General features: G+C 42.1%; 1 protein-coding gene across 1 annotated transcript; it reads left to right on the top strand.

Moving 5' to 3' along the window:
- The first annotated feature begins 611 nt into the window (after positions 1-611).
- LOC104444461 (putative expansin-B2) lies at positions 612-2,440 on the top strand. The gene is made up of 4 exons (XM_010058135.3): positions 612-830; positions 1,186-1,298; positions 1,601-1,794; positions 2,006-2,440. Exons 1-4 carry the CDS (start codon positions 650-652, stop codon positions 2,337-2,339), a joined length of 822 nt encoding a protein of 273 aa, XP_010056437.2. The 5' UTR covers positions 612-649; the 3' UTR covers positions 2,340-2,440.
- Positions 2,441-24,739: the final 22,299 nt, after the last annotated feature.

Genomic DNA, 24,739 nt, shown 5'->3' with positions numbered 1-24,739 from the left:
CTCACGAAAATCTCCGTACAGACCGTTGTTGCTAATTCTTTATTTGCCGTAAAATCTGCATGAATCCATAATTCAATGATTCAAACGTGACGCAGAGGAAGTTATGCATTTCAAAAGATAGCATTTATTTTAAATAAAGAAGTGCAGATTACAATATCTTAGGTGTCTATTTATAGAGAGGTTGTCATCTAGAAAATAACCAAGTAACTGAAATCGAATAACAAAATTAAGAAATATATATTGATAAAAAGGAAAGTTATCAAAATACAACTAGAAAATCTCCAAAACGCGTTTAAAATCTGTGACATTTCGGATTTGTGGGACCGCCTGCTCTTATGAGGCTCTAATGTTTCCATAAAGGCATTTACATGTTGTTTTACATCAAAACGTCTCACAATCCGTCACCGATATAGTTACGGAGATTATTGTGTCGGATTATTCAGCTTGCAAGAAAAGTTATAGTGCGAGCAAACCATATAAAATAACAATAATTAATGGCAAAAACTATCGCCGAAAATTCTCCAATGACGACAAGGACTCCGATTTAGTGGAATTTTGTGCTCTCAATTTGACTATAAATACCCGCCCGTTGTGCTCCCAAATCGAGTGCAAGAAATCAAACTCCTGACCAAAGTGTCTCGAGAATCACATGGCGCTTCTTCAATCTCCATCGATTTGCTTCCCTCTCGCCCTTCTCCTTTCTCTCCTCATAAACTCGTCTCACTGCTTCAACCCCAAATCGCTTAACATCTCGAAAGTTCAGTCCAACGGTGATTGGTCGCCGGCAGGTGCGACGTGGTACGGGAGTCCCGACGGCGCTGGTAGCGATGGTAATGGAATGACATTATATTTTTATTTGGTCAATTCACCTGGAGTAAAGATCTTTTTATGCAAGCGCCGTTGGTCTCATCACACGCCTTTCAGTAATTTTGACTTATCTAGTCTTTCGAGTATAAATCGGTTCGGACATATGAGTAGCTTAGGTCAATCACCTAATCGTGTTTGATTTTGGCTTTGTACCAAACACATGTAGACTTAGAGGTCAAACTGGAATCAAGTACAACGCTAGACAATACTACTCTAGTAATTACACATTTCACCTGATCTGCAAGTATACATATATATTTATACATACATATATAATATATTATATATAATATGCTTTGTATGATATTTTGTACGTAGGTGGCGCATGTGGGTATGGGAGTGGGGTCGACCAAGCTCCATTCTCTTCAATGGTGTCCGCAGGAGGGCCTTCTCTTTTCAAATCAGGCAAAGGATGTGGAGCTTGTTACCAGGTTTCTCTCTTGCTAGAAAAGTGTTTCTCGAATTATTTTATATTCGCCGTCATCGGAGAAAATTTGCCACGGACAAAGTTAATATATGTTCACGAGATATGCTTTTCCTAAATTAACAATCGTGGAATAGAATTGATGAAAACATCTACTGCGGCACGCTTTCTAGACTACCATTAAAAGAAGTTTAAATTCTTCGTATTTAAATAGATTATTTGACTCGGTACATATTGTCCTATTGAAACAGATTATTTAGTAGTAGTTAGGAAGTGCAGTCTTTTGAGCTCTTGCTGATTAAATTTCAGGTGAAATGCACTGAAAATGCGGCTTGTTCTGGGAAGCCGGTGACGGTCGTTATAACTGATGAATGCCCTGGTGGCCCTTGTGTTGCTGAATCTGCTCACTTCGATTTGAGCGGCACGGCTTTTGGAGCCATGGCGAGCTCTGGCAAGGCCGATGAACTTCGCAACGCTGGGGTGCTGCAAATTCAATACAAAAAGTCCGTACGGTTGATCCTTTCTCTATGGATCCTTTCGAGTGAATTCCAATTTTAACAGACGCGCAGAGGGAAAAAAGGAAGATAAAACGCATTGAAAAGTGCTTTAAATTAACGAGAAACTTTGCTTTCACCAGACTTATACTAATCAGCAAATAGTCTAACTTGCTTATTAAAAGTCTATTTATGTGCACATATTTACAATGTCAATCAGAGTAAAGTGCAAGTTCCCCGGCGTGGAGGTGGCATTCCACGTTGACTCCGGCTCGAACCCCTACTATTTCTCTGCGCTAATTGAGTACGCGAATGGGGATGGCGAGCTCGGCTCCGTCAAACTGAAGCAGGCTCTAGACTCTGACTCTTGGCATCCGATGCAACAGTCGTGGGGCGCGGTTTGGAAGCTGGATGGCGCGGGCCAGCTGCGCGCTCCATTCTCGATCAAGCTCACCTCTCTTGAGTCCGGTAAGACCCTGGTTGCCAAGCACGTGATCCCCGCTGGGTGGCAGCCCGGACAGACGTACCGGTCCGTCGTCAACTTTGCTGTCTGAGGGTTGTGCGTGGTTTGCTTGGGAGACGAAGAAATGGAGATTGATCGTCCGTGAATTTGGTTGTGTGCGTTTTATGTGATTGGCAAAAATAAAATATAGGATGGTGTGTAAAAAGAAGTATGTTGCCCTTTTCCACTCTATGTGTAGTCTAGTCAGCAATGAGCTACCTCTCGGAAAAGAGAGTAGTAGGGAGAAAAGAATGGTATTGTCCTTTGAAAATCAAGAATGATTTAGGTATTTTTGTTCCTTTTTTCGTGCCAATCTATTGTATTTGCAGCTTGAAAGGTTTTATGTTGACCACTTCAAAAGTGGATGGTCCTAAATTGTGTCAATCCATATGCAAATGGGTACATTCTTCATTATGAAAAAAATGAAACTTCTGAATGAGAATTATAATTCCTTAGAAAAGTTTTCGATACATATTCATAAATAAAACTAACGAACTCGACCTTTCAACATATTGATACTTGTCACCAAATTTAGCAATGTGACATTAAAGTTCAAAATCGATAAATCAATACACCAGTGATAAATGAAGGATAAAATTCTAAATTAGTATACTTGTCAATCGATACTTGTCACCAAATTTAGCAATTTGACATTAAAGTTTAATGAAAATTAAAAAAAGGGTAAATTTGTCATAGATAGGGTTTTAAATGGACAAAAATTAATTGAGAGTAAATTTATTATCGGTGTACCAATTTGGAATTTTTTATGGTATTAATCCTAACTCTAATTAGCAACTTCTATATCTATATTCTTCACCAATTTTTTTCTTCACCAAAAAAAAAAAAACTTCTATATCTATATTTGATTAATGATATTGTCAATAGAGAGAGAGAGAGAGAGAGAGAGAGAGAGAGAGAGAGAGAGAGAGAGAGAGAGAGAGAGAGAGAGAGAGAGAGAGAGAGAGAGAATTTCGATTAAAAAAGTAGTGAAAATAACTAAAATGGAATGCGCGACTCCTTCGGTTGTCTAGAGAACATAACGTGCACATGGCTTGTTGTGCAGATCACTTGGGGAAGAGCTTGGTCAATTAATTGAGAGAGAGAGAGAGAGAGAGGCAAATTTGGATTAAAAAAAGTAGTGAAAATAACTAAAAATGGAATGCCCGACTCCTTCGGTTGTCTAGAGAACATAACGTGCACATGGCCTGTTGTGCAGGTCACTTGGGGAAGAGCTTGGTCAATTAATTTTAGTATTCCTTGCCAATCCCTTCGCCGAACGTTCTTGCGCTCCTCGTCGAAAATGACAAATCGAAACCCAAGAGCGAGATATAGGAATCTGTGGAAAATATTCCTGACGATGTTATTTCTCAAGTCGGCTGATTGCTTCTGAATAAGAAAATCAAAACCCGCAGGTGGGATTCATTAATTGGTGGGGCTTTTCTTTATCTCTTCGTTTCTGAGCGCAAGGAGACATACGTTGGGGCGAACAGTGACAAGACCATAGCCAGTTTGACAGTGCATTCGTGCGAGTCTGCGAGATACTTGGGAGGAAGCATGTACGCCGTCTGCATTGCTTATTGTCCTTTTCTATTGCCTAACTCAATGAAATGTTACTATGGAAAATATTAAAAGTGAGATGAATGCAGTTGACAGTAGAGATAACATTATAGAGGATTCGTGATGAATTTTAACAAGCCTAAAAATAAGTTCTCCTAAAAAAGACAAAGATCTCTTTTTTCTTATAACCAAGACAAGGTTGAGAGGTGTAATAGTGCATATACCTTAAGGTGTTAACATGAGAGTTTCACACTCCTTACAAAAGATTTTGTTTAAGTCATTACTACTTAAGCTATGTTTGGAGGACCGAATATAATTTTGGATAGGATAATATCTGGTGTTTGGGAGAACACTAGATTTGAATTATCTGGATGGACAAAAAATCCCCAGCTTATGGAAAATCTAAGGAAAAAAGAAACAGAAGAAAAGGAGAAAAACCCGATGGACTCGCTTTGCTACTCACCGCTCGACTTCGTCCACACCAGATGAACACCTCTTAGTTGATCTCTCTTCTTGTTGTCGGCTCAACATCACCGTCCTTGACCTCAAATGCGATTGTCTTCAACTGTTGCTTCTAGCTTCGTCACGCGCAGCCATCCAAAGAGTTGACTTCCTCCAAGAAGTTTCAGATTTCTTCTTTTTTTCCTCGCAGAAGAACCCATGCTATTTGTGAAAATTTTTTGGCGCCTATCATCGAGAATTTCGATGAACGTTGCTCTTATTTTCAATCATCCTCGCTCTTGCTTTCATCTGAATAAAAAGGATGGTGGTGATGGGTTAAATTGATGGGCTCATCGGGGACGGTTCGTCTTTACAACCCATTAATTTGGTGATGATGGGTCATCGACACGGGGTTGTTTAATGTAATCTAGATTCTATTTGCCGGGACTTTATGGGTCTATGTCCGTCCTTTTTCAGTACTTTGTTCTGCGTTGTCAACAAGTTCTTGAGGCAACCAAGTCGCGAGTTCTATATTTTTCCTTTGATTTTCAATTTTGGGTGATGGTATGTTTTAACTTTATTTCGGAGCAGAATCTCAGAGAAGAAACAAAGGATTTGAGTTCAGTTGTGGATTCAAGTATTGATTTCAGAGTACTAATCCAAAAGGCGACTTGCAAAGAAGGAACATTGAGCATCTAGAGCGAGAAAACAGGGAATTGCAGTAGTGCACACCAGATGTGGAATCGTTAACCTCCTGCCCTTACTAAAGGATGAAGATGATGATGGTCTGTTATGTCTCATTTTCCTTGACCACTAACCATGAGAGCGAAAAAGGGAGAGAGGTGGGTCGAGTGAGAATGTCGATGTATTTCAAACGCTCAGTTGGGTAATATTTATTTGGATCTTTTTTTATTTTTTATTTTTTTCATTTTTATTTATCTAGATGTTATCAAACACCGTGTAGAAGATTTCAAATTTTATCATATCCTTATCTTATTTGACCTTATCCTATCCAGTAAAAATGTATGGAAGACCAAATGTAACCTTAATCTGTATGAGATGATGACCGTAGCGCTTGCTAAAAGTTAGGAAATATGTTCACATGTGGTAGCAAATACACAAGGCACAAAATGACTAGAGGTTTGTTCACGATATGTGCAAACTGGTGATCTCTTTACCACCATACCTAAGCATATAGCAAAACCAGTATGTAATACACAAAGCTGCAAGTTAATCGGGACATATTTTTACATGAGGTAGCAAATGCCCAAGTCAGAAGCTGACTAAAGATCTATTCATGACATGCCTCAAACTTGTAATCTCTTGGAAGACAGTGTGAACTCTATAACCACCATAGCTGATGATATGGCAAAAGCAATATGTAATACTTATTAATCAGGACAAAATTAACGGGGGATATGTTCTATGGAATTATGGAATCAATATTAAGGAAACACATCTTCTACACGTATGTTGTATGTACGATAATAAGGTATATGAAGCTATGAAAAAGACAAGAAGACTCTGTAATCATGTTTCTTTTTCCGCCGCTGGAGCGGAAGACCTATTTATCAATTTCTGGACCAAAAAACGGGGTGAACTTTGTGGTCAGAAAATAGGTGACTTGACATGTTTCTTTTCCTGGAATTAATATTTGACTGTGAATAAAACCCTAGACGAAGAACGTTTCCCTCTTAGTTTACTGACACACTCTTCAATTAATTCTTGTTTTGAATCATTCAAATTATTTGGGTTGTGAACAGCAAGTTGAAAAGCGAGGACAATGAGCTGTCTGACGCACTCCACATGTTCCTTGGCACAAAATTGGCGCACATTCCCGGAAATCCTAATTTCTATATGCTTAAAAATGACTACGTCTCAACCCCTAGTACTGGAGTAGCTCATTCAATGGAGCCTACACATTGGTGTTCCAACCTATATATATGCCGGTATACATCATAATGGCAATACTAAAGACGCTCTTCCTATTTTCAGCTCTGTCACTCATTAGTCCTAAGTCCTACATAAACACACCTACAAACAGAGAGAATTCGAATCGCCGACCCCAACCGCAGAATCAGAAATGGCGAGCCCAAAAATTTTAGAGAAGAGCATGGACCAACTTACAAAGGCCAATTAGAGTCTACAAAAGCTTATCTCGAACCGCATCAGTAGGACTCAGGAATTCATGAATCTGTACTTCGTCTTCCAAGGTATTGTTTTTTCTTCTATGCGGACATCCTCGGAAACGATCAGGTGTAAACTGAAATGGACTTTTACGCCCTCTCTTTACTGGCGTCCATTTACAACTCCCTCGCGGTATTGGTAAACATCCGTATGTCGCTGAAGTACTACGAAAATATGGCCCTCAACTGGGATCTACACGACAAACTGAGGGTGCACCTTGCCAATCTGAACGTGCAACAACGGAACAATGCTAATGCCCAAGCAACGATAGAGCAACAGAACAATGCTAACGCCGAAGCGGTGCCACCGCAACAGAACAATGCTAATGCCCAAGCGACGAGGCAGCAACGGAACAATCCCTATAGATTTAGAATCAATCAAGGCTACTCCATGTGTTTTTTGACACTGCTGCTGCTTTTGATATTTTCGGCTGCAATGCTATATGGTTTCTCCCAAATTCATTGTTGTCAGCGATGCAGTTACGGATGATTAGTGTGATTTTTACATTATGTTACACTGGATCACATGTCAATATGTGGGGCATGTAGACTAGTAATTCGATCATGTCGGGGTCAAACTACGTAGATGTCGCCTAGTTGATTTTCCGTTTGAAAATTGTGACATCCAAGATTTTCACTTTTGTTTTCTATTAAATAAATCGGGCATTTCATCGACGCGCTTATAGGGCTGTTCTCGAGCTGATTGTCACGCCCCAATCCTCGGGCACGCACACATCCTTCTACTTGGTCGATTTTATAATGCGATATCCCAAGACTAAGTATCGCCGACCCTATTGTTTATTAGGCACATGCGGAAATAATTATAAATCCCCAGACAATAAAACAATGGGATAGAAAAGTAAGGCCATATTTTTTATATTGAAATCCTTGACCAAACCTTTATACATGGCATAACTCAAAGTCTATTCACAAGACTATTCATAACATTCTAGTCACACTATTCACATTTAGACATGATTCAGAAAAGAGGATAGGATCTCAGTTCTCATCCGGGTCATACTCAGGATCATCCTGATCCTCTTCTGACTCTTCTTCACTAAGCTCACATCCTTCAAGCTCTTCATCTTTTATCGGCTCATCGTCCTCTTCTGGTTCCTTCTTCACAGGCTCATCTACGGGCCTGAATTGATGTCCCACAACCAGGATGAGACTATGTATCAGCAAGTTCTACCCCACTAAGACTCGATTAGGAAACCAATACGCTAACCGGGCTGCCTATACACGCACGGGTCAGAGGACTTACCTTGGCCTCAGATTCCACCTGCATATTAACACAATTCAATAGGCACCTAAGCAATTACATCACAGATCAATATCTCGATCCATCGACCTAGTCGATTTCATATAAATTCGACCATTCCCCAGTCGTTTCCCTTATTTAGTCTCAAATTGTACTCACGACTTCACGAGCATATACTACCAAATTTCTTGGCAACAAATTACAGTCCCGAAGGACATGACCTATCTTTAGGTAGCAAATTACGGCCCAATGGGCGCGACCTTTAATGGTGGCAGATTACGGCCTTATCAGGCGCGACCCTTATCGGGTGGCAGATTACGGCCTTATCAGGCGCGACCCATATCAGGTGGCAGATTATGGCCTTATCAGGTGTGACCCATATCAGGTGGTAGATTACGGCCCCAACGAGCGCGGCCGACTCCAAATTCGGTGGCAAAACTTGGCCCTACTAGCACAGCCATACTTTGGGCAACTTTCGAGGTTCAACTCACAACCTCTCACAGTCAAATTCTAATTGAATATCGACACCGATCAATTTTGGGATAAATCCCCACATACTCATCAACTCACTCAATTTACACACGATATTAACATACCCACTGGATCTCAGCCAAAAGTATATTCAATTCACTCTTACGAACTTCTCCACTTAATAGCTCATCAAAGCATTATTGACGCTAAACAATCGTACACGGCCATCCGCAAGTCAATTACTCAATCATAATCAATTTAGGAATAATTCCTCAAATTGCACAATTAATTCAATTCAACACAACGTAGGGCTCAAATAAATAAACGGACTGCACCACAACAATCAGCACGAAATTTTGGTTGTCGGCTATCCTTGCCTAATTTCGAAAAATAAATAATTAAATGATTAATTTCGAAAATTAATAAATAAATACTAAAAATCCAATTTAGGCCCGTAATGCCTAATTGAAGCTCAATAAGGAATTAGGAAAAATCCGAGATGCATTCAATAAATAATAGTACGTCTCTACTTGCTAATAACTAAGTCTAACCACCTAACAAGCATCATTAAGTCACTAATTTAATTATTCTAAACTAATCTAACCACCTAATTGCACTTAATTAAATCTAGAGGTGTTAAAATGGGTCATAAACCCATTTATGACCAATTTAAATCTTAAATGGGTCACTTGTTTATAACAAAAGATAGTTAAATGGGTTTCACAATTAAAGGTTTAAGATAGGTGGGTCTTAAGTGGGTTTTAAATGGGTTGGGTTGAAAACTCATCTTTAACAAAAACATTATAATTCCTCCTTCTCTCTTTAACTTTATAAAAATCCAAATTATAATTTTTCTTTTTATTTTCTCTTTTCTTTTCTTCCTTTTTTTATCTTTCTTCTTTTTTTTTTTTTTTTCTTTCTCCTTCCTCCTTCCGGTCGCCGCACGCGACGCCGGCGATCCGGCCGAGCAAGCCTCGAGCTCGCCGGATCAGCGAGGCGGCGACCTCGCCGACGCCGGCGAGGCTCGAGCTCGCCAGCGTTGGGTGAGGCTCGAGCCTCGCCGGTTCCGACGAGGCGAGCTCGAGCTCGCCCCGACACCTGTGAGCCTCGAGTTGGCGGATCAGGCGAGGCTCGAGCCTCAAGCTCGCCGGCCGTCGTCGTGGCGGCGGCCGGCAAAAGAAGAAGAAGGAGGAGAAGAAAAAAGAGAAAAAGAAAAAGAAAAAGAAAAGAGAAAATAAAATTATATTTTAAAAATAAAAAAAATAATTAATTAAAAAATTAAATTTCGATTTTTTAAATAATTATTTTAAAATTTATAAAAATTGTCCATTAAATTTATATTGTATAAAACTATTTTAGCAATACAATTTTAAAAAAATAATATATATAATAGCTTGAAAGTATTTTAATAATATAATCTTTAAAAAACATAGGAATAAGTTTTCTAAATTTGTTAAATATGAAAATATTTTATTAATGTGAGTTGGGTCGGGTTCGGGTATGGGTTGGGTATGGGTTGGGTCGAAAAATTTACATTAAACATAAATGGGTCATAAATGGGTTAATGGGTCAATTTGGGTCGGACCATTAATGACTCACCCAAACCTCGACCCGACCCACTTGTTTAACGACTCTAATTAAATCTAATCAACCCTTAAGCATCATTAGTCTACTAAGCAATGATTAGTGAGATTACTCACTTGATTAAAAGCGGGGACTGGGACACCGCGACGGCGGCCGAAATCCGAACTTTTGGCGGCGTCGACAGACACTCAGGCCGAACCTACAAGCTTTGCAAGCCCACAACAAAAGCTGGGCTTGGACCGAACTTGGGCCGACTTGCTCTGCGGGCTGAACTTGATGGACTGGAAATAGGCCCAGCTGTTGGGCTGCGAAAATTGTGTGGGCTGCACTAGAAGGCCCAAGGATGGGCTGCTGAAATTGAAGCCCACGGCTTCAAATGGGCTGGAGAAGGTTGCGTGGCCTGGAGTTGCTCGAGCATGGACTGGCGTCGGTCAAAGAAGCAGTGAAGGCCGTTGTTGGGCCTCGTGAACTTCGCTGACTTCTGAGAGTGCTAGTATGAACACCTAGAGGGGGGTGAATAGGTGTTTAAGATAAATCTTGGCAAATATATGCGGAATAAAATAAACTTGAACAAAGGAGTTAAGGAAGAGAATAAGAACACAAGATTTATAGTGGTTCGGCAATCCAAGCCTACGTCCACTCTCCCACGCTAACAGCCTTCTTGGCTGGATTCCACTATACAATCAACAAGAGATTACAACTTCGAGTGCAAACACTTAGTAGATCACACTATCTCACTAAGTCACTCTCTTGGTATTTCTCTCACGATCACAAACGTTTAAGCTCTCCAAAGAGAAGTATATGATCGAAGGCTTTGGAATTATAAATTCTACGCTCCGTCTCTTACTTGCTCATCGGTCCTTCATCTCCTTAAATACTCCTCTACTTCCAAACTAGCCGTTGGACAGCATCCCGGAGAATCGTCTTCCAATATACCCATTGGACAGCTGCGTATCTAGAAGATTTGGTAGCCGTTGAGTGACAAAGGTAGAATCCCAAATTGATTCCAATCGCCCATACAAACGGAATCTTGGTTTCCATAAGTAAAGCTTCTTCGTATAGAAAGATCTTGTCTTCAACATCCAATTGTCAATCAAATAGATTGAGTCAATCAAATCAATCTTGATGTGGAATCCAAACCAGATCACTAGCCGTTATATGATTGGGCTTGAGTTACGTTCTGTAGTCCGGATGTAAAGTACGAGAGCAATAGACTTATAATGAGTGCGTAGACTTTACAATATGGGTTTGAACATATCTGCTTCTGAACAGATTTAGCTTTAAGGTCTGAACACCGTCTAAATAAGTTCAGCTCCAACATAGAGTCTGTCTTTTGGTTCAGCTTCAACATAGAGTCTGTTTTCTGGTTCATCATTCACGTTCAGTCTGGAATTTGTCGGAATGAGCGGACTTGATGTAAGCAGACTTTGACACTAAAATCCTGCAGTCTTCGGACTTTGACACGGCGGTCTTCGTGACTTTGACACGAAGTCTGGAAATCTTCAGAATATACTTTGGACATATGTTACGTTCAGTCTTACGATGTCGTCTTCACACTTTGACAATATCCTTTACATGTTTTATCATCTGCATGGTCTATTACTCAACCATCAAACATGTTAGTAGCCTTTGATTTATTTTGTCATCTTCAAAACATCATAAGGGATTTCCCTAACAACTTCAAGTTGTTGGGTTACTAGAATTGCCGAGTTGATCTTGGGCTGAAGGAAGTGGGCCGCATGGGCTGCTGACACGAGCAAGCGGAGAGAGGACACGGTAGCGGCTTGCTTCGGTGAGGCCGGGCGAGGAGCAGGCGAAGGCGGGTGAAGATCGGTGGCTGCGAGATGAAGGCACGAGGGCATGTAATTTCAGCGAAGGTCTTCGCTGCTGGATCCGAGGACGTGTTGGCGACGCAACACCTTAGGGAGAAAAATAGGTGGCTTCGGTGGGCTTGACTCACAAGTTGCTGGACATGCGCGACTTCAACTTCACTGGCTTCGGTCAACCAAATGGAGGAGCTGCTGGTTTCGTTGACTCGCGGGGGACAGCAACTCAACTGCTGCTGGGCTCGGCAGCTACTTCGGTGGCCACGACTTCAAGAGGTCAACGAAGGAGCTCCCGTGAGCTTGCTGTTGACCAGGGAGACACGCAGCTTGGAGGAATTCTCGATGGGGTTGGGGCTTCGGTCGTGCGAGGCTTCGTGGGGTTGCTGAAGTTGACCATGCACAAGCTGAATGAAGACACGATGTAGGTGGAGGAGCTTGGTCCAAGGGCTTCGTGCAGCTTCGGTTTTGAAGAATAATTGAAAGAAAACCAAGTTGCGGGCGCAAAACTTGAAGGGGATGAAAGAAAATGAAAATGGAAGCAAACGGAGAGGGGTCAAGAAGATGGGATGCAGCTGGTGATGGCATGCCGGATAAGGTTGAGCAAAAGAAAGGGTTTATAGTCAACACCATTATCCTTTCCATTGAATGCTTGGTCCCCTCCTATTTCTTTCCAACAAAATTAATTCATACATTATTCAATTAAATGCCACAATTTTCAGCCCTCTTGTCCTAAACCGAATTTCATCATTTTGGGCTTAAATTCCTTGCTCAACTTCCCAAATTGAAGTCCAAATTCAATGAAGAAAATCTTGAACAATTTTCTATAAGTCCACGACATTCAAAGGCTCGGCTTGGAAGTCCAAATTTCCTTTAATCTGGCCTATCCGAATTTCTGTTGAATTTCCGCGGCCCGTCAGAACCGATTTTCGTAAAAAAATCTGGAATCTCTGAAAAATCTTACGAGATCGAGTCAACGTTCCTAAAATAGCTCACGACACCACATAACTCTCAATTTCTGAAATCGGGTTCGAATTCACGGTTAATTTCCATTCGACGCATTTTTAGCATGACCTAGACTACCGGGTAATTTTCAGAACTTTTTAGTGCAAATGACCCATGGTTGATTTTCTTCGAGCCATAATGAACTCACTCGACACATTGGCAACTCTCGATTGTCGTAGAAATCTCGAGAATTCAAATACGGATACAGGGTACCAAAACGATAGAGAATTCAGTATAGTATCGGCCGACGAGAATTTTCCAATTTGGTGGTGTCACCCACGATTAGCCACACATCTCTGTCGAACCGACCTATATCTAATCTCTAATTAATTTACGTCTGTGCCGTAATGATCTCAGCAGATGAACACGGTCGAGTAGCCGATTCCTGGTCGAATTCTCAAGTCTATTTGCTTTAAAATTCTTAATAGTTTCCCTAGATAGTCTAGTTATCTCTAGAATGATCAGTTCTGAGAATAGCCCTATAGACGCATCAATGAAATTCCCGATTTATTCAATAGAAAACAAGACTGAAAATCTGGGATGTCACAACTCTTCCCCTCTTATAAATTTCGTCCTGGAAATTTAAACCTTTACCAATCCTTAAACAAAAAGGTGGGGGTACCGTAAATCTCATCTAGTCTCATTTTCCCGGGTGTTTCTTCGAGTCCCGTGGCGTTGTTAGACCACTTTAAACAAGGGGCCTTCTTGATACACAAAATCTTATCTTTAAGTCCATAAGCTGAATCAAACTTTTCATGTATGACACTCACTGTCGTCCACGCCTACTTCCTCAAGATTTAGCACGTGGGTCATGTTAGGCTCATATGTCCTCAACATCGACATGTGAAAGACGTTATGCACTTGCGCTAACCTCGGTGGCAATGCAAAACGATACGATAGGATCCCGATTCTTTTCAGAATCTCAAAGGGATCTACGTACTTCGATTTCAGTTTTTTTTTCCTCCTTGCTAAAACGCAAGGTATCCTTCATTGGTGACACCTTCAGAAAGATGTACTCACCAATTTAGAACTTTTGGGGCCTTCAATGCTCAACAATTTAATTATTAAAGGTTCGAGCGAGTCGTACTCGGCATTGGTCACGGCAATTGCAGCTACTGACTGCTGAACTGACCCTTGGCTTGTGATCTTTCTTTCTCTGATCTCATCTCAACAAATTGAAGTTCTGAACACTCTGCTCTGTTTCTGCCTCAAAATGAACTATTTGATTGATTTGCTGAAACTGGGAACCTCGATTCTAGATCCGATATAAGTTCGTCGCTAGTCCTCCATGCAGACGAACTGTTTGACACACATACACTTAGGCATGCCTATTCCAATAAATATCATTCCATACAGCGATAAAGTGAGCCGACTTCATCAGTCTGTCGACCACTACCCCAACTAGAGTCATTATTCCTCTAACTCCTTGGTAAACCTATTACATCATTACATCGTAACATACTTCCATTCTCACTCAAAACTCTCGAGTGATTATAAATGCCCTCTTGGCTTGCATTATCAACTTTCACTTCCTAGCACATTTGACACTTACAACCTGTCCGACGATAACTATCTTCATATCGATCTACCTACCTCACACTGTATGGTCGAATACTGCAACCATTATAGTGAATTCCCGACAAGGTCTCCTCCTCAAGTTTCGTACCGTCTGACACTTATCATCACTTACGATACCTCAACGTTCCATTTTTCGAAATCTTAACGTTAACTTTTCCCTTACCGATATCCTCTTGCAGAATTTTCTAAACATTCTGGTTTGTCAAGTGAAGCGTCTTTCCGAGGTGATCTGGGACATCTCGATCACCATTCTTCTAAAATTCTAACTCATAACGCTGTCTTCAATATAACTTCATTCAACGGATTAAACTATATCACATTGCAATAACAATTCATTACACAAAAGCTCCTCGAGCTAAACCTTTTCATATACGATATCAAAGTTATACATAGACAAATGATTCAAGTACAACTATAACTAGTGATTCTGCTTTGTATGACTTCATTACAACAACTGAAGTTTTATAAACTTAACCAAAATTCTGTTGCGCCACTCTGATATAATTGTTCTGGGAACATTGCCCATTTCTACTTAGTGCATAACTCGATTCATCTCTGAACTGGCGGCCCATTTAACAGAGTTGTATCTGTGATTACGTTAGGCGCAGCTTCGGCCTGACCCTGTGTAATCGCGTACATGGTGCCTTGGACTGGAGGCCTTAACTGTCCTCCCTGCGGCGCATTCTGAGGGGCATACCCTCTGATCTGGCCCATTTGCGGTGGTGATGGCAACTGATGCGGTCTCCCCGTCTTTTGGGATAGTCCCTGGCTATGTGACTCGGCTGGCCACACCCAAAACAATTACCCGGTCTAGAATGGCATGGGGTGGATCCGTGTTGCCTTCCACATAGGCGACACACACCATTCTGGCTAGATCCTGTCTTTCCGATTCCACCCTCCCTTATGGGCGGAATTCGAAATCTGTTTCCAGGCATAGGCCTCTTTCCTTGGCAGATGTTGCCTCTATGAGAACTGAACCTTGGTCCAAACAAGACGGCTCTGTCATTTTGATCATTCTCAATTTTTTGAGCTCTCCGATAAAGATCATTGTAAGTCTTCAAATCCAGAAGGACTAAGGCACTCCTCATGTCTGGTCTGAATCCATCTCTGAACCTTCTAGCTCAGTTCACAGGGTTCTCGATTAACTCGGGGGCATATCGCGAAAGTTCAGCGAACTTCGCTTCATATTCATCAGGTTAGGGAACCACGCGAAGACGTTGGAATTCTGTTATCTTCACCTTTTCCGGCAGTCTCGGAGAAATATTTGTCATTGAAGGCTTCACGAAAAGTGTTCCACTCTTGAGCAGGCGCCTTACGGAAAGATCGTTTCACGAGTAGTCATCCACCAAGTGTTAACGCAACTCCCTTGGCTGGTAAGTTGCCAACATTACCTTCTCGATCTCGTTGCACATTAGCAGTGCAAATGCCTTCTCGAGCTTCTGAATCCATGAATAAGTAGCTTCTGGATCTTCTGTCTCAGTGAACAACTGTGACATCCCGATTTTCCGATTCTATTTTCAATTAATTGAGACGGGCATTTCGTTGGCACGCATATAGTTCCTTTCCTTGAGTCGGCCACTCATGTGGAAACTAGTCTATCGGGTGAGGCTGTTAAGAATTTCTAATGCATCAGACTCGAGATATTTATCAGGAAGCGACATTTCAACCGAGCTAATCTGCAAGGGTCATTACGGCATAATTAAAAATCGATTAGAGATCGGAGATAGGTCGACTCGACAGAGGCATGCGATCGAGTGTGGGTGATTCCACCAGATTGCACAATTCTTGTCGATCGGCACTAGACCAACTTTTCTGTCGATTGGGTACCCTGTGTTCGTATTTGAAACCTTGAGATTACCCCGACAACCGAAAGTCGCCAATGTTTCGAGAGATGTACATCGTGGCTTGAGATGATCAACCACATGTCAAATGCATGAAAATTTCTAAAGTCTACCCGGTAGGTTGGGCTGCGCTAGTATCGTGCCAAAGTGAAATTAACCGTGGAATTGAGATCGAATTCAGAAATTGGAAGTCTGGGGTGTCACAAATCATTTTAGGAATATTGACTCATCTTTGGAAGATTTTTCATGCAAGCCGAGCTTTTCAGCATAATAATCAGAGTATGGTTAATTTGGTTCGGAAAATCGGTAGGCCCTCTTTTGGTGGTATTTTTGAGATCAAGATAGTTCTATGGTCAAGTAAATAATCGAATTGAAGCGTGGTGACATTGGATTAATTTTATGGGCTTCAATTTAATTCAATTGGAAGAGAATCGAGTGAAATTGAAGAAGTTGTTGTTCAAAGAATTGGACCCCCGGAAATTGCAAGTGAACCCATTGGAAGAGGTTGTGGGAGATAGTGGAGTGTGATGTCATCCTAGGTCATGGTGGGCCATTTTTGGTTGAATAAAAGAAAGAAAAAGAAAAGAAAAGGGCCCCTCCTCCTTCTCTCTCCTCCCTCTCTTCTTCCTCTCTACCGTGCGACTCCTTCTCTCTCCTCCCTCTCTTCTTCCTCTCTACCGTGCGACTCCTTCAGCCCTCTCCATCTTCTTCATCTCCTTCTTCTTCGAAACCCAGCAACCAGCAAGTTGGAGAAGCCGCATGCCTCCGCCGTTCACCGCCGTCGCACGCCCCCTCCCGCCGCTCGTCGTCGCCGCCGCCAAGCTGCTCGCCGGCCGCGCCACTGTCGCCCTCTCTCTTCTCTTCTCCGCCTCCGGTTTCTGCTTGAAAACCCAGCAGATCTGAGGAGGTGTCGAAGTTGGCTGCAGCCCAGCCGGACCGCCGTCCGCCGCTCGTCGCCGTCCTCGCCTCGCACGCAGTTACCGCCGCCACCACAGTGCGTCTGCCCCGCGCCGCTCGTTGGCCAGCCCGTCTCTCCGCTTCGCCTCGGCTCGCGCCTCTAGCCCTCCATCCAGTTGCTGTTCGGAGCCAGCTCGCCGTCGCCAAGGTCGCCGGGAGACCCGCCGGAGCTGCCGCCTCGCCCGCACGAGCTACCACAGCCGTTCCTCCGCCCATTTCGGCGCCGGATCTGCTCCCTCTCGGCCCCGATCAGCAACCAAAAAAATGGGTATGGCAGCCCATGTTTGGCCCGTTTTGGCCGCCTTCCGAGCCCGGATGCTCGGCCCGCTTTGAGGAAAGTCGATCTCGCATCGTCCCCGTCGTTTTGGTCCGCTCGGCTCGCTAATCCGGTGAGTTTAACTCACTAAACCTCGCTTAGAGGGTTAATGATGCTTTAGGTGTGTTTAGTTTATGTTAAGTGTTATTAGGTGGTTAGTTTAATTTATTTAAGTGTAGATTATATTAATGTGCTTGATTAACTTATATTGTGTTTAATTTAAAGTTAAGTGGGTGTTTATATTAATATAAACATTGATGTGACATAAAGGAATTTACTTTTGATTTATTTAAATATCTCGAAATTATTTAATAATTTAATAATATATTATTATTCGAAATTATTAAAATATTACTATTTAATTATTTTCGGAATAAATTTAATTATTTATTAAATTCCGAAAATTTTGTCGGGACCCTAAATTCTCAGAATTTCGTGCCGTCATTCTTTGTGCGATCGGATTTTGAAATTGACGATTGGATATTATAAATTGAGTGGGGATCGTGAAAGATATGGATATTATTATTTAATTAATTTTCGGAATAAATTTAATTATTTAATAAATTCTGAAAATTATTTTGGAACCTTATTTCCTCAGAATTTCGTGCTGATTGCTGCTGTGCATTTAGAATTTGAATTCGATGAATGGATGTGGCAAATTGAGTGTTGATTGTGGTAAATAGAGATTTTATTCATAAAAACCCAAGTGTCGGGTTTTTATGCAAAAATTGGATTTTAATTATTATATTAAATAGTGGGGTTTGAAAAAGTGAGATATTGGCTTTTTGATTCGAAATTAGCGTGTCCCCACACACGTGAGTAATTTCTGGAGTATTTTTAATATGAAGAAAAATGGTCGAGATCACTATTTTAAGTGGAAGCATTGAGTGAAATATAAAGTGTCACGGGGCCGAGTATGCTTTGGCTGTGTGATAACTAAGAGGAATCGTCACAGGCTGTTGAGCCGGACTTGCCCCTATATGGGATGCCCACGCGCGTGGTGCGGGTCGCATTTGATTCAGGCCCATGCTCCTTCGGGAACGCCGTCGATGTGCGGACGAAGCCGCGCTCCATGGGGGGCGATGCCTGGCTATATGCCGTGAATGGCGAATCTGCGAATAGGCTATGCCCTTGTGTGGTAGTGAATAACAATTGGAATGCACGTTGAGTGTTGTTGATGTGTCGGATTATGAGACAGAATTGTGTGGCATGGAATGGGACGTGTCATAACGATTTAGTCTTATAATCAGGACCCCCGCGGTTGTTGGTTATATGAAAGTGAATACGTTCCGGTTGTTTAAGTTCCTCTTACTATCTGTGATTGAGTGATTTGAATTGCGCTAACCTGCAGGAAGGAACTGAGGCGAGGTAAGTCTTACAGGTGAAGTGGCTAGGCCACCCTGGGTGTATTTTCTTTCTAATAGGGGTTTAGGGGTTGAACTTGCCGAGACATCGTCTCATCCCGGTTGTGGGATTAAAATTTCAGGTCCACAGTGGACGGAGCGACCAGATAGCTTTGGTTGGCTTTGAGGAGTTGCAGAGGTGAAGTCATAAGGATTGGAGAATGTGTCCGACTTGTAGGTCGTAGGACAGTTCCTTTTTAAGGGCCGGTCTTTTGTAGACTTTTGGCTGTAGGCTTCATTTGTAATTCTTTGAATTATGAAAGTGATATGTTGTGGTTTTGCTTCTGCTTTTCTATCCCGTATTTCATTGTCGGGGTTTTATAATACGTTCGCTTGCGCAATAATAAATGAATGGGGTCGGCGACACTACAGGAATGTCGCATTTGCATGACCATGGTGGGATGTTGGCGCTCGAGGTTGGGCGTGACAACAACGGTGGATTAGCCTTAGGAAATGCTCCACTAGCTTATGGATTGGTCTTGCAGCAACCACTATCCCGGTGGACCTTCAACATTCTGGCAACGGCTGGAGCAACGGTGAGGTGCGATGCGGTGCGGCAGGGCGACTCCGGTGGGCTGCGGCGGCGATGGCGATTCTGCGGCTTGGCGGCGACTTCAACGGTAGTGGCTTGCTTATCTAACCTTGTACCCATTGCTTCCATACACGCATGATCCCATCAAATGGGATCACCGGGGCTTCTACCCCGGCCCAACGGAGGTGGTGCTTCGCCACTAGCGCCTAGCCACAGGCGGCGCTTTACCACGACCTCCTCGGGCACCGACCACAGTTGGCGTTACGCCCGAGTCACGGCCCTACCAGGCCTCTTTACGGAGTCCTCGCTCCGGTCACTCATGGCTCAGCTTTATCTACTAGAGCATGCTTCCAATTCCACCACGAATTAGAAACAGTGACCCAAATAACAAACAATTCTAGCATTCAGCTACCACGGACATGCACCATGAATTTAAAGGTCTTTCTTACTACTATCCCATGACTCATCGCTCCTTATCACTTCAATCTTGAACTTTGCTACGATACCACAAATAGGATGTCACGCCCCATCCTCGGGCACGCACACATCCTTCTACTTGGTCGATTTTATAATGCAATATCCCATCACTAAATATCGCCGACCATTTTCGTTTATTAAGCACATGCGGAAACAGATTATAAATCCGAGACAATAAAACAATGTGATAGAAAAGTAAGACCATATTTCTTATATTGAAATCCTTGACCAAACCTTTATACATGGCATAACTCAAAGTCTATTCACAAGACTATTCATAACATTCTAGTCACACTATTCACATTTAGACATGATTCAGAAAAAGAGGATAGGATCTCGGTTCTCATCGGGTCGTACTCGGGATCATCCACGATCCTCTTCGACTCTTCTTCACTAAGCTCACATCCTTCAAGCTCTTCATCTTTTATCGGCTCATCGTCCTCTTCTGGTTCCTTCTTCATAGGCTCATCTACGGGCCTGAATTGATGTCCCACAACCGGATGAGACTATGTATCAGCAAGTTCTACCCCACTAAGACTCGATTAGGAAACCAATACGCTAACCGGGCTGCTTATACACGCACGGGTCAGAGGACTTACCTTGGCCTCAGATTCCACCTGCATATTAACACAATTCAATAGGCACCTAAGCAATTACATCACAGATCAATATCTCGATCCATCGACCTAGTCGATTTCATGTCAATTCGACCATTCCCCAGTCGTTTCCCTTATTTAGTCTCAAATTGTACTCACGACTTCACGAGCATATACTACCAAATTTCTTGGCAACAAATTACAATCCCGAAGGACATGACCTATCTTTAGGTAGCAAATTACGGCCCAATGGGCGCGACCTTTAATGGTGGTAGATTACGGCCTTATCGGGCGCGACCCAATCCATGAGATGTGTAATCGGTTATGGTTCCCAATAGTGGACACAATCCATGAGTCCAGACGCTGGATGTTGTTGGGAGAGATGAGAATACCGATTTGGGGGTGAGACCACACCCAATGAATCCACGAACAGAGTAAGAAAAGATGTTCTAACATTTCTGGGACAATTTTTTTACACAGTGAGCAACAAGGGCTATCAATAATGTGTCGACGACGCAAGTTGTCTCTCGTCGCTAAGCAGTTGCTGCAAATGGACCAGAGAAAGATTCGGATCTTTGGAGCAGTGGGCATCTTCCACGGTTGCGCCAAAACCAGGTAGGAGTTTGATATGATGTAGAAGCACCAATAGTTGAAATACACTGCTCTTGTCACGTGATTGAGTGATATGCAGATTTTACCGTATATGCGCCTGAATTAGTAGCTGTCCATATGAGTGCATCTATGGTGAAGGTAGGTCTAATCTGAATGTCTGTGATTTGTTGTATGATTGGCAAGTTGAAAAATTTGTGCAGTAACTTTGTCTTCCAGGTGCTGGTAGACTGATCAATAAGATCGGCTACTAGTAGGGGTTCTTCTTGGACCTTGGGTCCACCTAGAATGCCCATGGGTAGCCATCTGTCTTCTCAAATCTTAATTGATTTTCCATCCCCAACTGACCAACGTCGTTGGTTATAATGCTTCCCTCCCACTCAAGAGACTCGCCTTAAGATGGGCAAGAGCCCTTGACGGCTTTAAAAAAGATGAGGAATGAAAATATAAACCTTTAAAAAACTTCCCCATAAAGATAAAGGCTGTTGAGGAAGGTGCTATGCTTGCTTACCAAGCATGGCTTTGTTAAAGCTGATCAAATCTCTAAAGCCTAAACCTCCCACTTCCTTTCTGTTTTGCAGCCCCTTCCAACTCTGCCAATGAATCCCAGACTTGCTTGTATCATTGTTCCACCAGAATTTAGCCATATGCTATTCTATAGCTTTGCATAGTGAAATAGGAATCTTGAAAACAGACATGGCATATTGGGGAATAGCTTGAATCACAGTCTTAAGCAAAACTTCCTTCCCACCCTTGGATATGAGTTTCTCCTTCCATCCCTCCAATTTTGACTGAATTCTACTCATAAGCCAAGAAAACATATCCTTTTTAGAGCGTCCCCAATCAGTAGGCATTCCTAAATACTTACCACATCTCTGTAAAACAGGTACCCTTAATTCGTGAGCCAAGTTTTCCTGTAGAGAGATAGGACAAGATGGGCTGAAGAAAATTCAGATTTATTGCGATTAATAGTTTGTCTAGTGGCCGGACAATACTGGTTTGATAGGTTAGAAAGATTCGGCATTCCATCAATGTACCATCAAGAAAAAACACGGCATCATCAGCAAAAAAGAGATGTGATAATGTAGGACACCATTGATTCAACTTAATTCCTTTGAGAAAGCCCATGTCAATAGCATTATGGATTAGAAAGGATAATAGATTGGCAATGAGAATAAACAGATAAGGATAAAGGATCTCCTGTGAAGCCCTCTTGTGGGATGAAAATTCTGCAAATACTCCCCATTCATTTTGACGCATAATATTGTTGTTGAGATGCACTTTGCATAACTAATCTGACCCGGTGAGAATGGAATCTAATCTGAGTAAATAATCCTGGAGAAAATCACATTCAACACGGTCATACGCTTTCTGCATATCCAATTTAAGAACATCATGAAAATGACGCTTCCTTCTTCTTGACTTAAGCTGATGAATAACTTCTGGACTAAGAGAACATTGTCTTGAATCTGTCTTCCAGCCAACAAATGCACATTGTTCCTCGAAATTAAGGTTGGCAGAGAGGTTTCAACTTTGTTAGCAAGCACTTTAGATATAATCTTATAAGCATAGTTGCACAAGCTAATGGGGCGATATTGATCTAAGTTTTCTAGGTTTAGGGTTTTAGGAATCAAAGTAATAGCAGTTCTATTTAACTCAGAAGGTAAGGAGCCAGAATTAAACAACTGCTGGACAGCCCGAAAAATATCCACTTTAAGAACATCCTAATGAGATTGATAAAATAATCCGTTCAATCCATCCGGACCTGGGCTTTTGAGGCACCTAATTGAAATGTAGCTTCTTTAACTTCTTCAAGTGTCACCTGTGCTATTAGAGTTTCATTCATATATGTATTGACCACTTGCGGACACTGCTCTAAAATCTGTTTATAACAGCGAGGGCCGAAGTGGTATAGAGCTGTGAAAAGTAATTGGTAGTCATGTCCTTGAGCTTTCCAGGATCCCTAACCCATATCTGACTTTCATCACGTAACAAATTAATACTATTTCATTGTTGTCGTTGGATTGTGGTAGCATGAAAGAATCTAGTGTTGCGATCTCCCCATTTTAACCAATTTATCCGAGAACGCATCGCCCAAAATTGTTCTTCCCTCCTCTCCAAACTTTGTGAAGCTCCTCTTTTAAAGTTCGTGCCGTGATTGGTTCGAGGAAGTATCATGCTGATTTGTCAAAATTTCAGTGATGCTCTAATTCTATTACTCGTTGCACGTTATGCGAGAATTTTTACGACTCCAACGGGATAAAGTAGCGTGACTACTCGAAGCTTAGTCGAGAGAGGGAATCTTGCATCGAAGCAGAGTGCAGGAGTTGTCAATAACTGATCGACATTCAGCATCCTGATTCCAGAAAGCTTCAAAGGTAAAACGCCTCTGTCTTCGAACAACACAGGGTATAGTATCTAACACAATTGGATTGTGATCAGATCCTACAGCATGAAGAGCAAACACTTGTGCATTAGGGAAAGTGACGCGCCATTCAGTATTACTTAAAGCCCTGTCGAGACGCTCCTTCACTAAAGCATCCCCATCTCGGTTGTTCGACCATGTGAAAGCATAGCCATGAGTGGGAAGAACTAACAAGCAGCAATCATTGAGAACATCTCGAATGAAGACATACAAGAAGAGTCAAATGAGGCCTAAATCCCATCTTCTCCCAACAATTAAGAATTTCATTAAAATCACCTATGCAAACCCAAGGTAAGACATTATAATCTGCTAAATTGCCACAAAGTCTGCAAATATACGACGCTCTTGAAAATAGCAGGGGCATGAAGACAAGTGATCCTCATGGTTCTACCCTCAGAAATTTTTGTGAGATAAAGTCAAAAGATGAGGAGTGGAGGTGATATATGTCAACCGCAAGCCGTCATTCCAAAAAAGGGCCAAACCACCGCTAAAACCGACAAGAGCGAACACCAAGGTGCAAAAAAATGCACGTACGTTTCTAAAAACAAAACATCATCGCCATTCTTCGTTTCCATAAAAAAAAGGTCGGGCTTTTCTTTAGCCACTGGGCTTTTAAAGCTTGGACTTGTCGAGTTGCCCAAACCCCGACGGATTCAAGCGATAAGTTTCATCTTTGAACAGGTGGTTGTTTAGGGCCAGCCACTGTCGCCCACGAGCCATCTTCAGCCACCTCTAAGATTGGCGTATCTAACAATAGAGAATCATCATAATCTGCCGTATTAACTCCAGGTATGTCATACGGAGTATAGCCTCTTGGTTTCTTAGCGGGCCAATTTTAATACTCGACGAACGCTTTTCCTTTCTTGGCATGAGGAATCGGGAGGACTTGCACTCCTTTGAGCTTCTCTTCAGCGGGAATTAGAGCGATAGTCATATTGTGGCGAGTCAAAGGAGCAGGCACAGTATAGCACCAATCCCTTGGTATGATAGAAATAGCCTGCGAGGAGGAACTAAGGTTACTTTGGGGGCAAGTGGTGGTAGAAGGGGGAGAGGTTGAGCATTGGTGGGAGGCGTTTGGGTATGGTTTCTCCCAATCCTCCTCCGCATCTGAGCAATCATAATAGAATTTCCAATAAGGGCTATATTGCTGAACTTCGGCTTTTAACCAGGGTCCATAAGGAGTTTTTCCAAAGTCAGCCATCATATTCTCCTCAAAATGTACCAACGGGCAGGAGTCAGTATAATGTCCCAATCGGCCACACGAGTAACAATAATGAGGTAACCTTTCATACCTAAAATCCAGCCAAAGAGTTTGATTTTTGAATTTGATTAATCTACCTACCTTCAAATGTTCTAATAAGGCCAACTCGACTCTTGCACTACTTGCTCT

This window comes from Eucalyptus grandis, chromosome 5, assembly GCF_016545825.1.
Source record: "Eucalyptus grandis isolate ANBG69807.140 chromosome 5, ASM1654582v1, whole genome shotgun sequence".
Taxonomy (NCBI): Eukaryota; Viridiplantae; Streptophyta; class Magnoliopsida; order Myrtales; family Myrtaceae; genus Eucalyptus; species Eucalyptus grandis.
Note: the sequence above shows the minus strand (reverse complement) of the source record. Positions and strands in the feature narration are given on the sequence as shown.

Coding starts and splice junctions, on each gene's coding strand:
- LOC104444461 (XM_010058135.3), top strand. CDS start 650: ATGGCGCTTCTTCAATCTCCATCGATTTGCTTCCCTCTCGCCCTTCTC. Junction 1,299..1,600: donor GATGTGGAGCTTGTTACCAG/GTTTCTCTCTTG, acceptor ATTAAATTTCAG/GTGAAATGCACTGAAAATGC. Junction 1,795..2,005: donor CTGCAAATTCAATACAAAAA/GTCCGTACGGTT, acceptor AATGTCAATCAG/AGTAAAGTGCAAGTTCCCCG.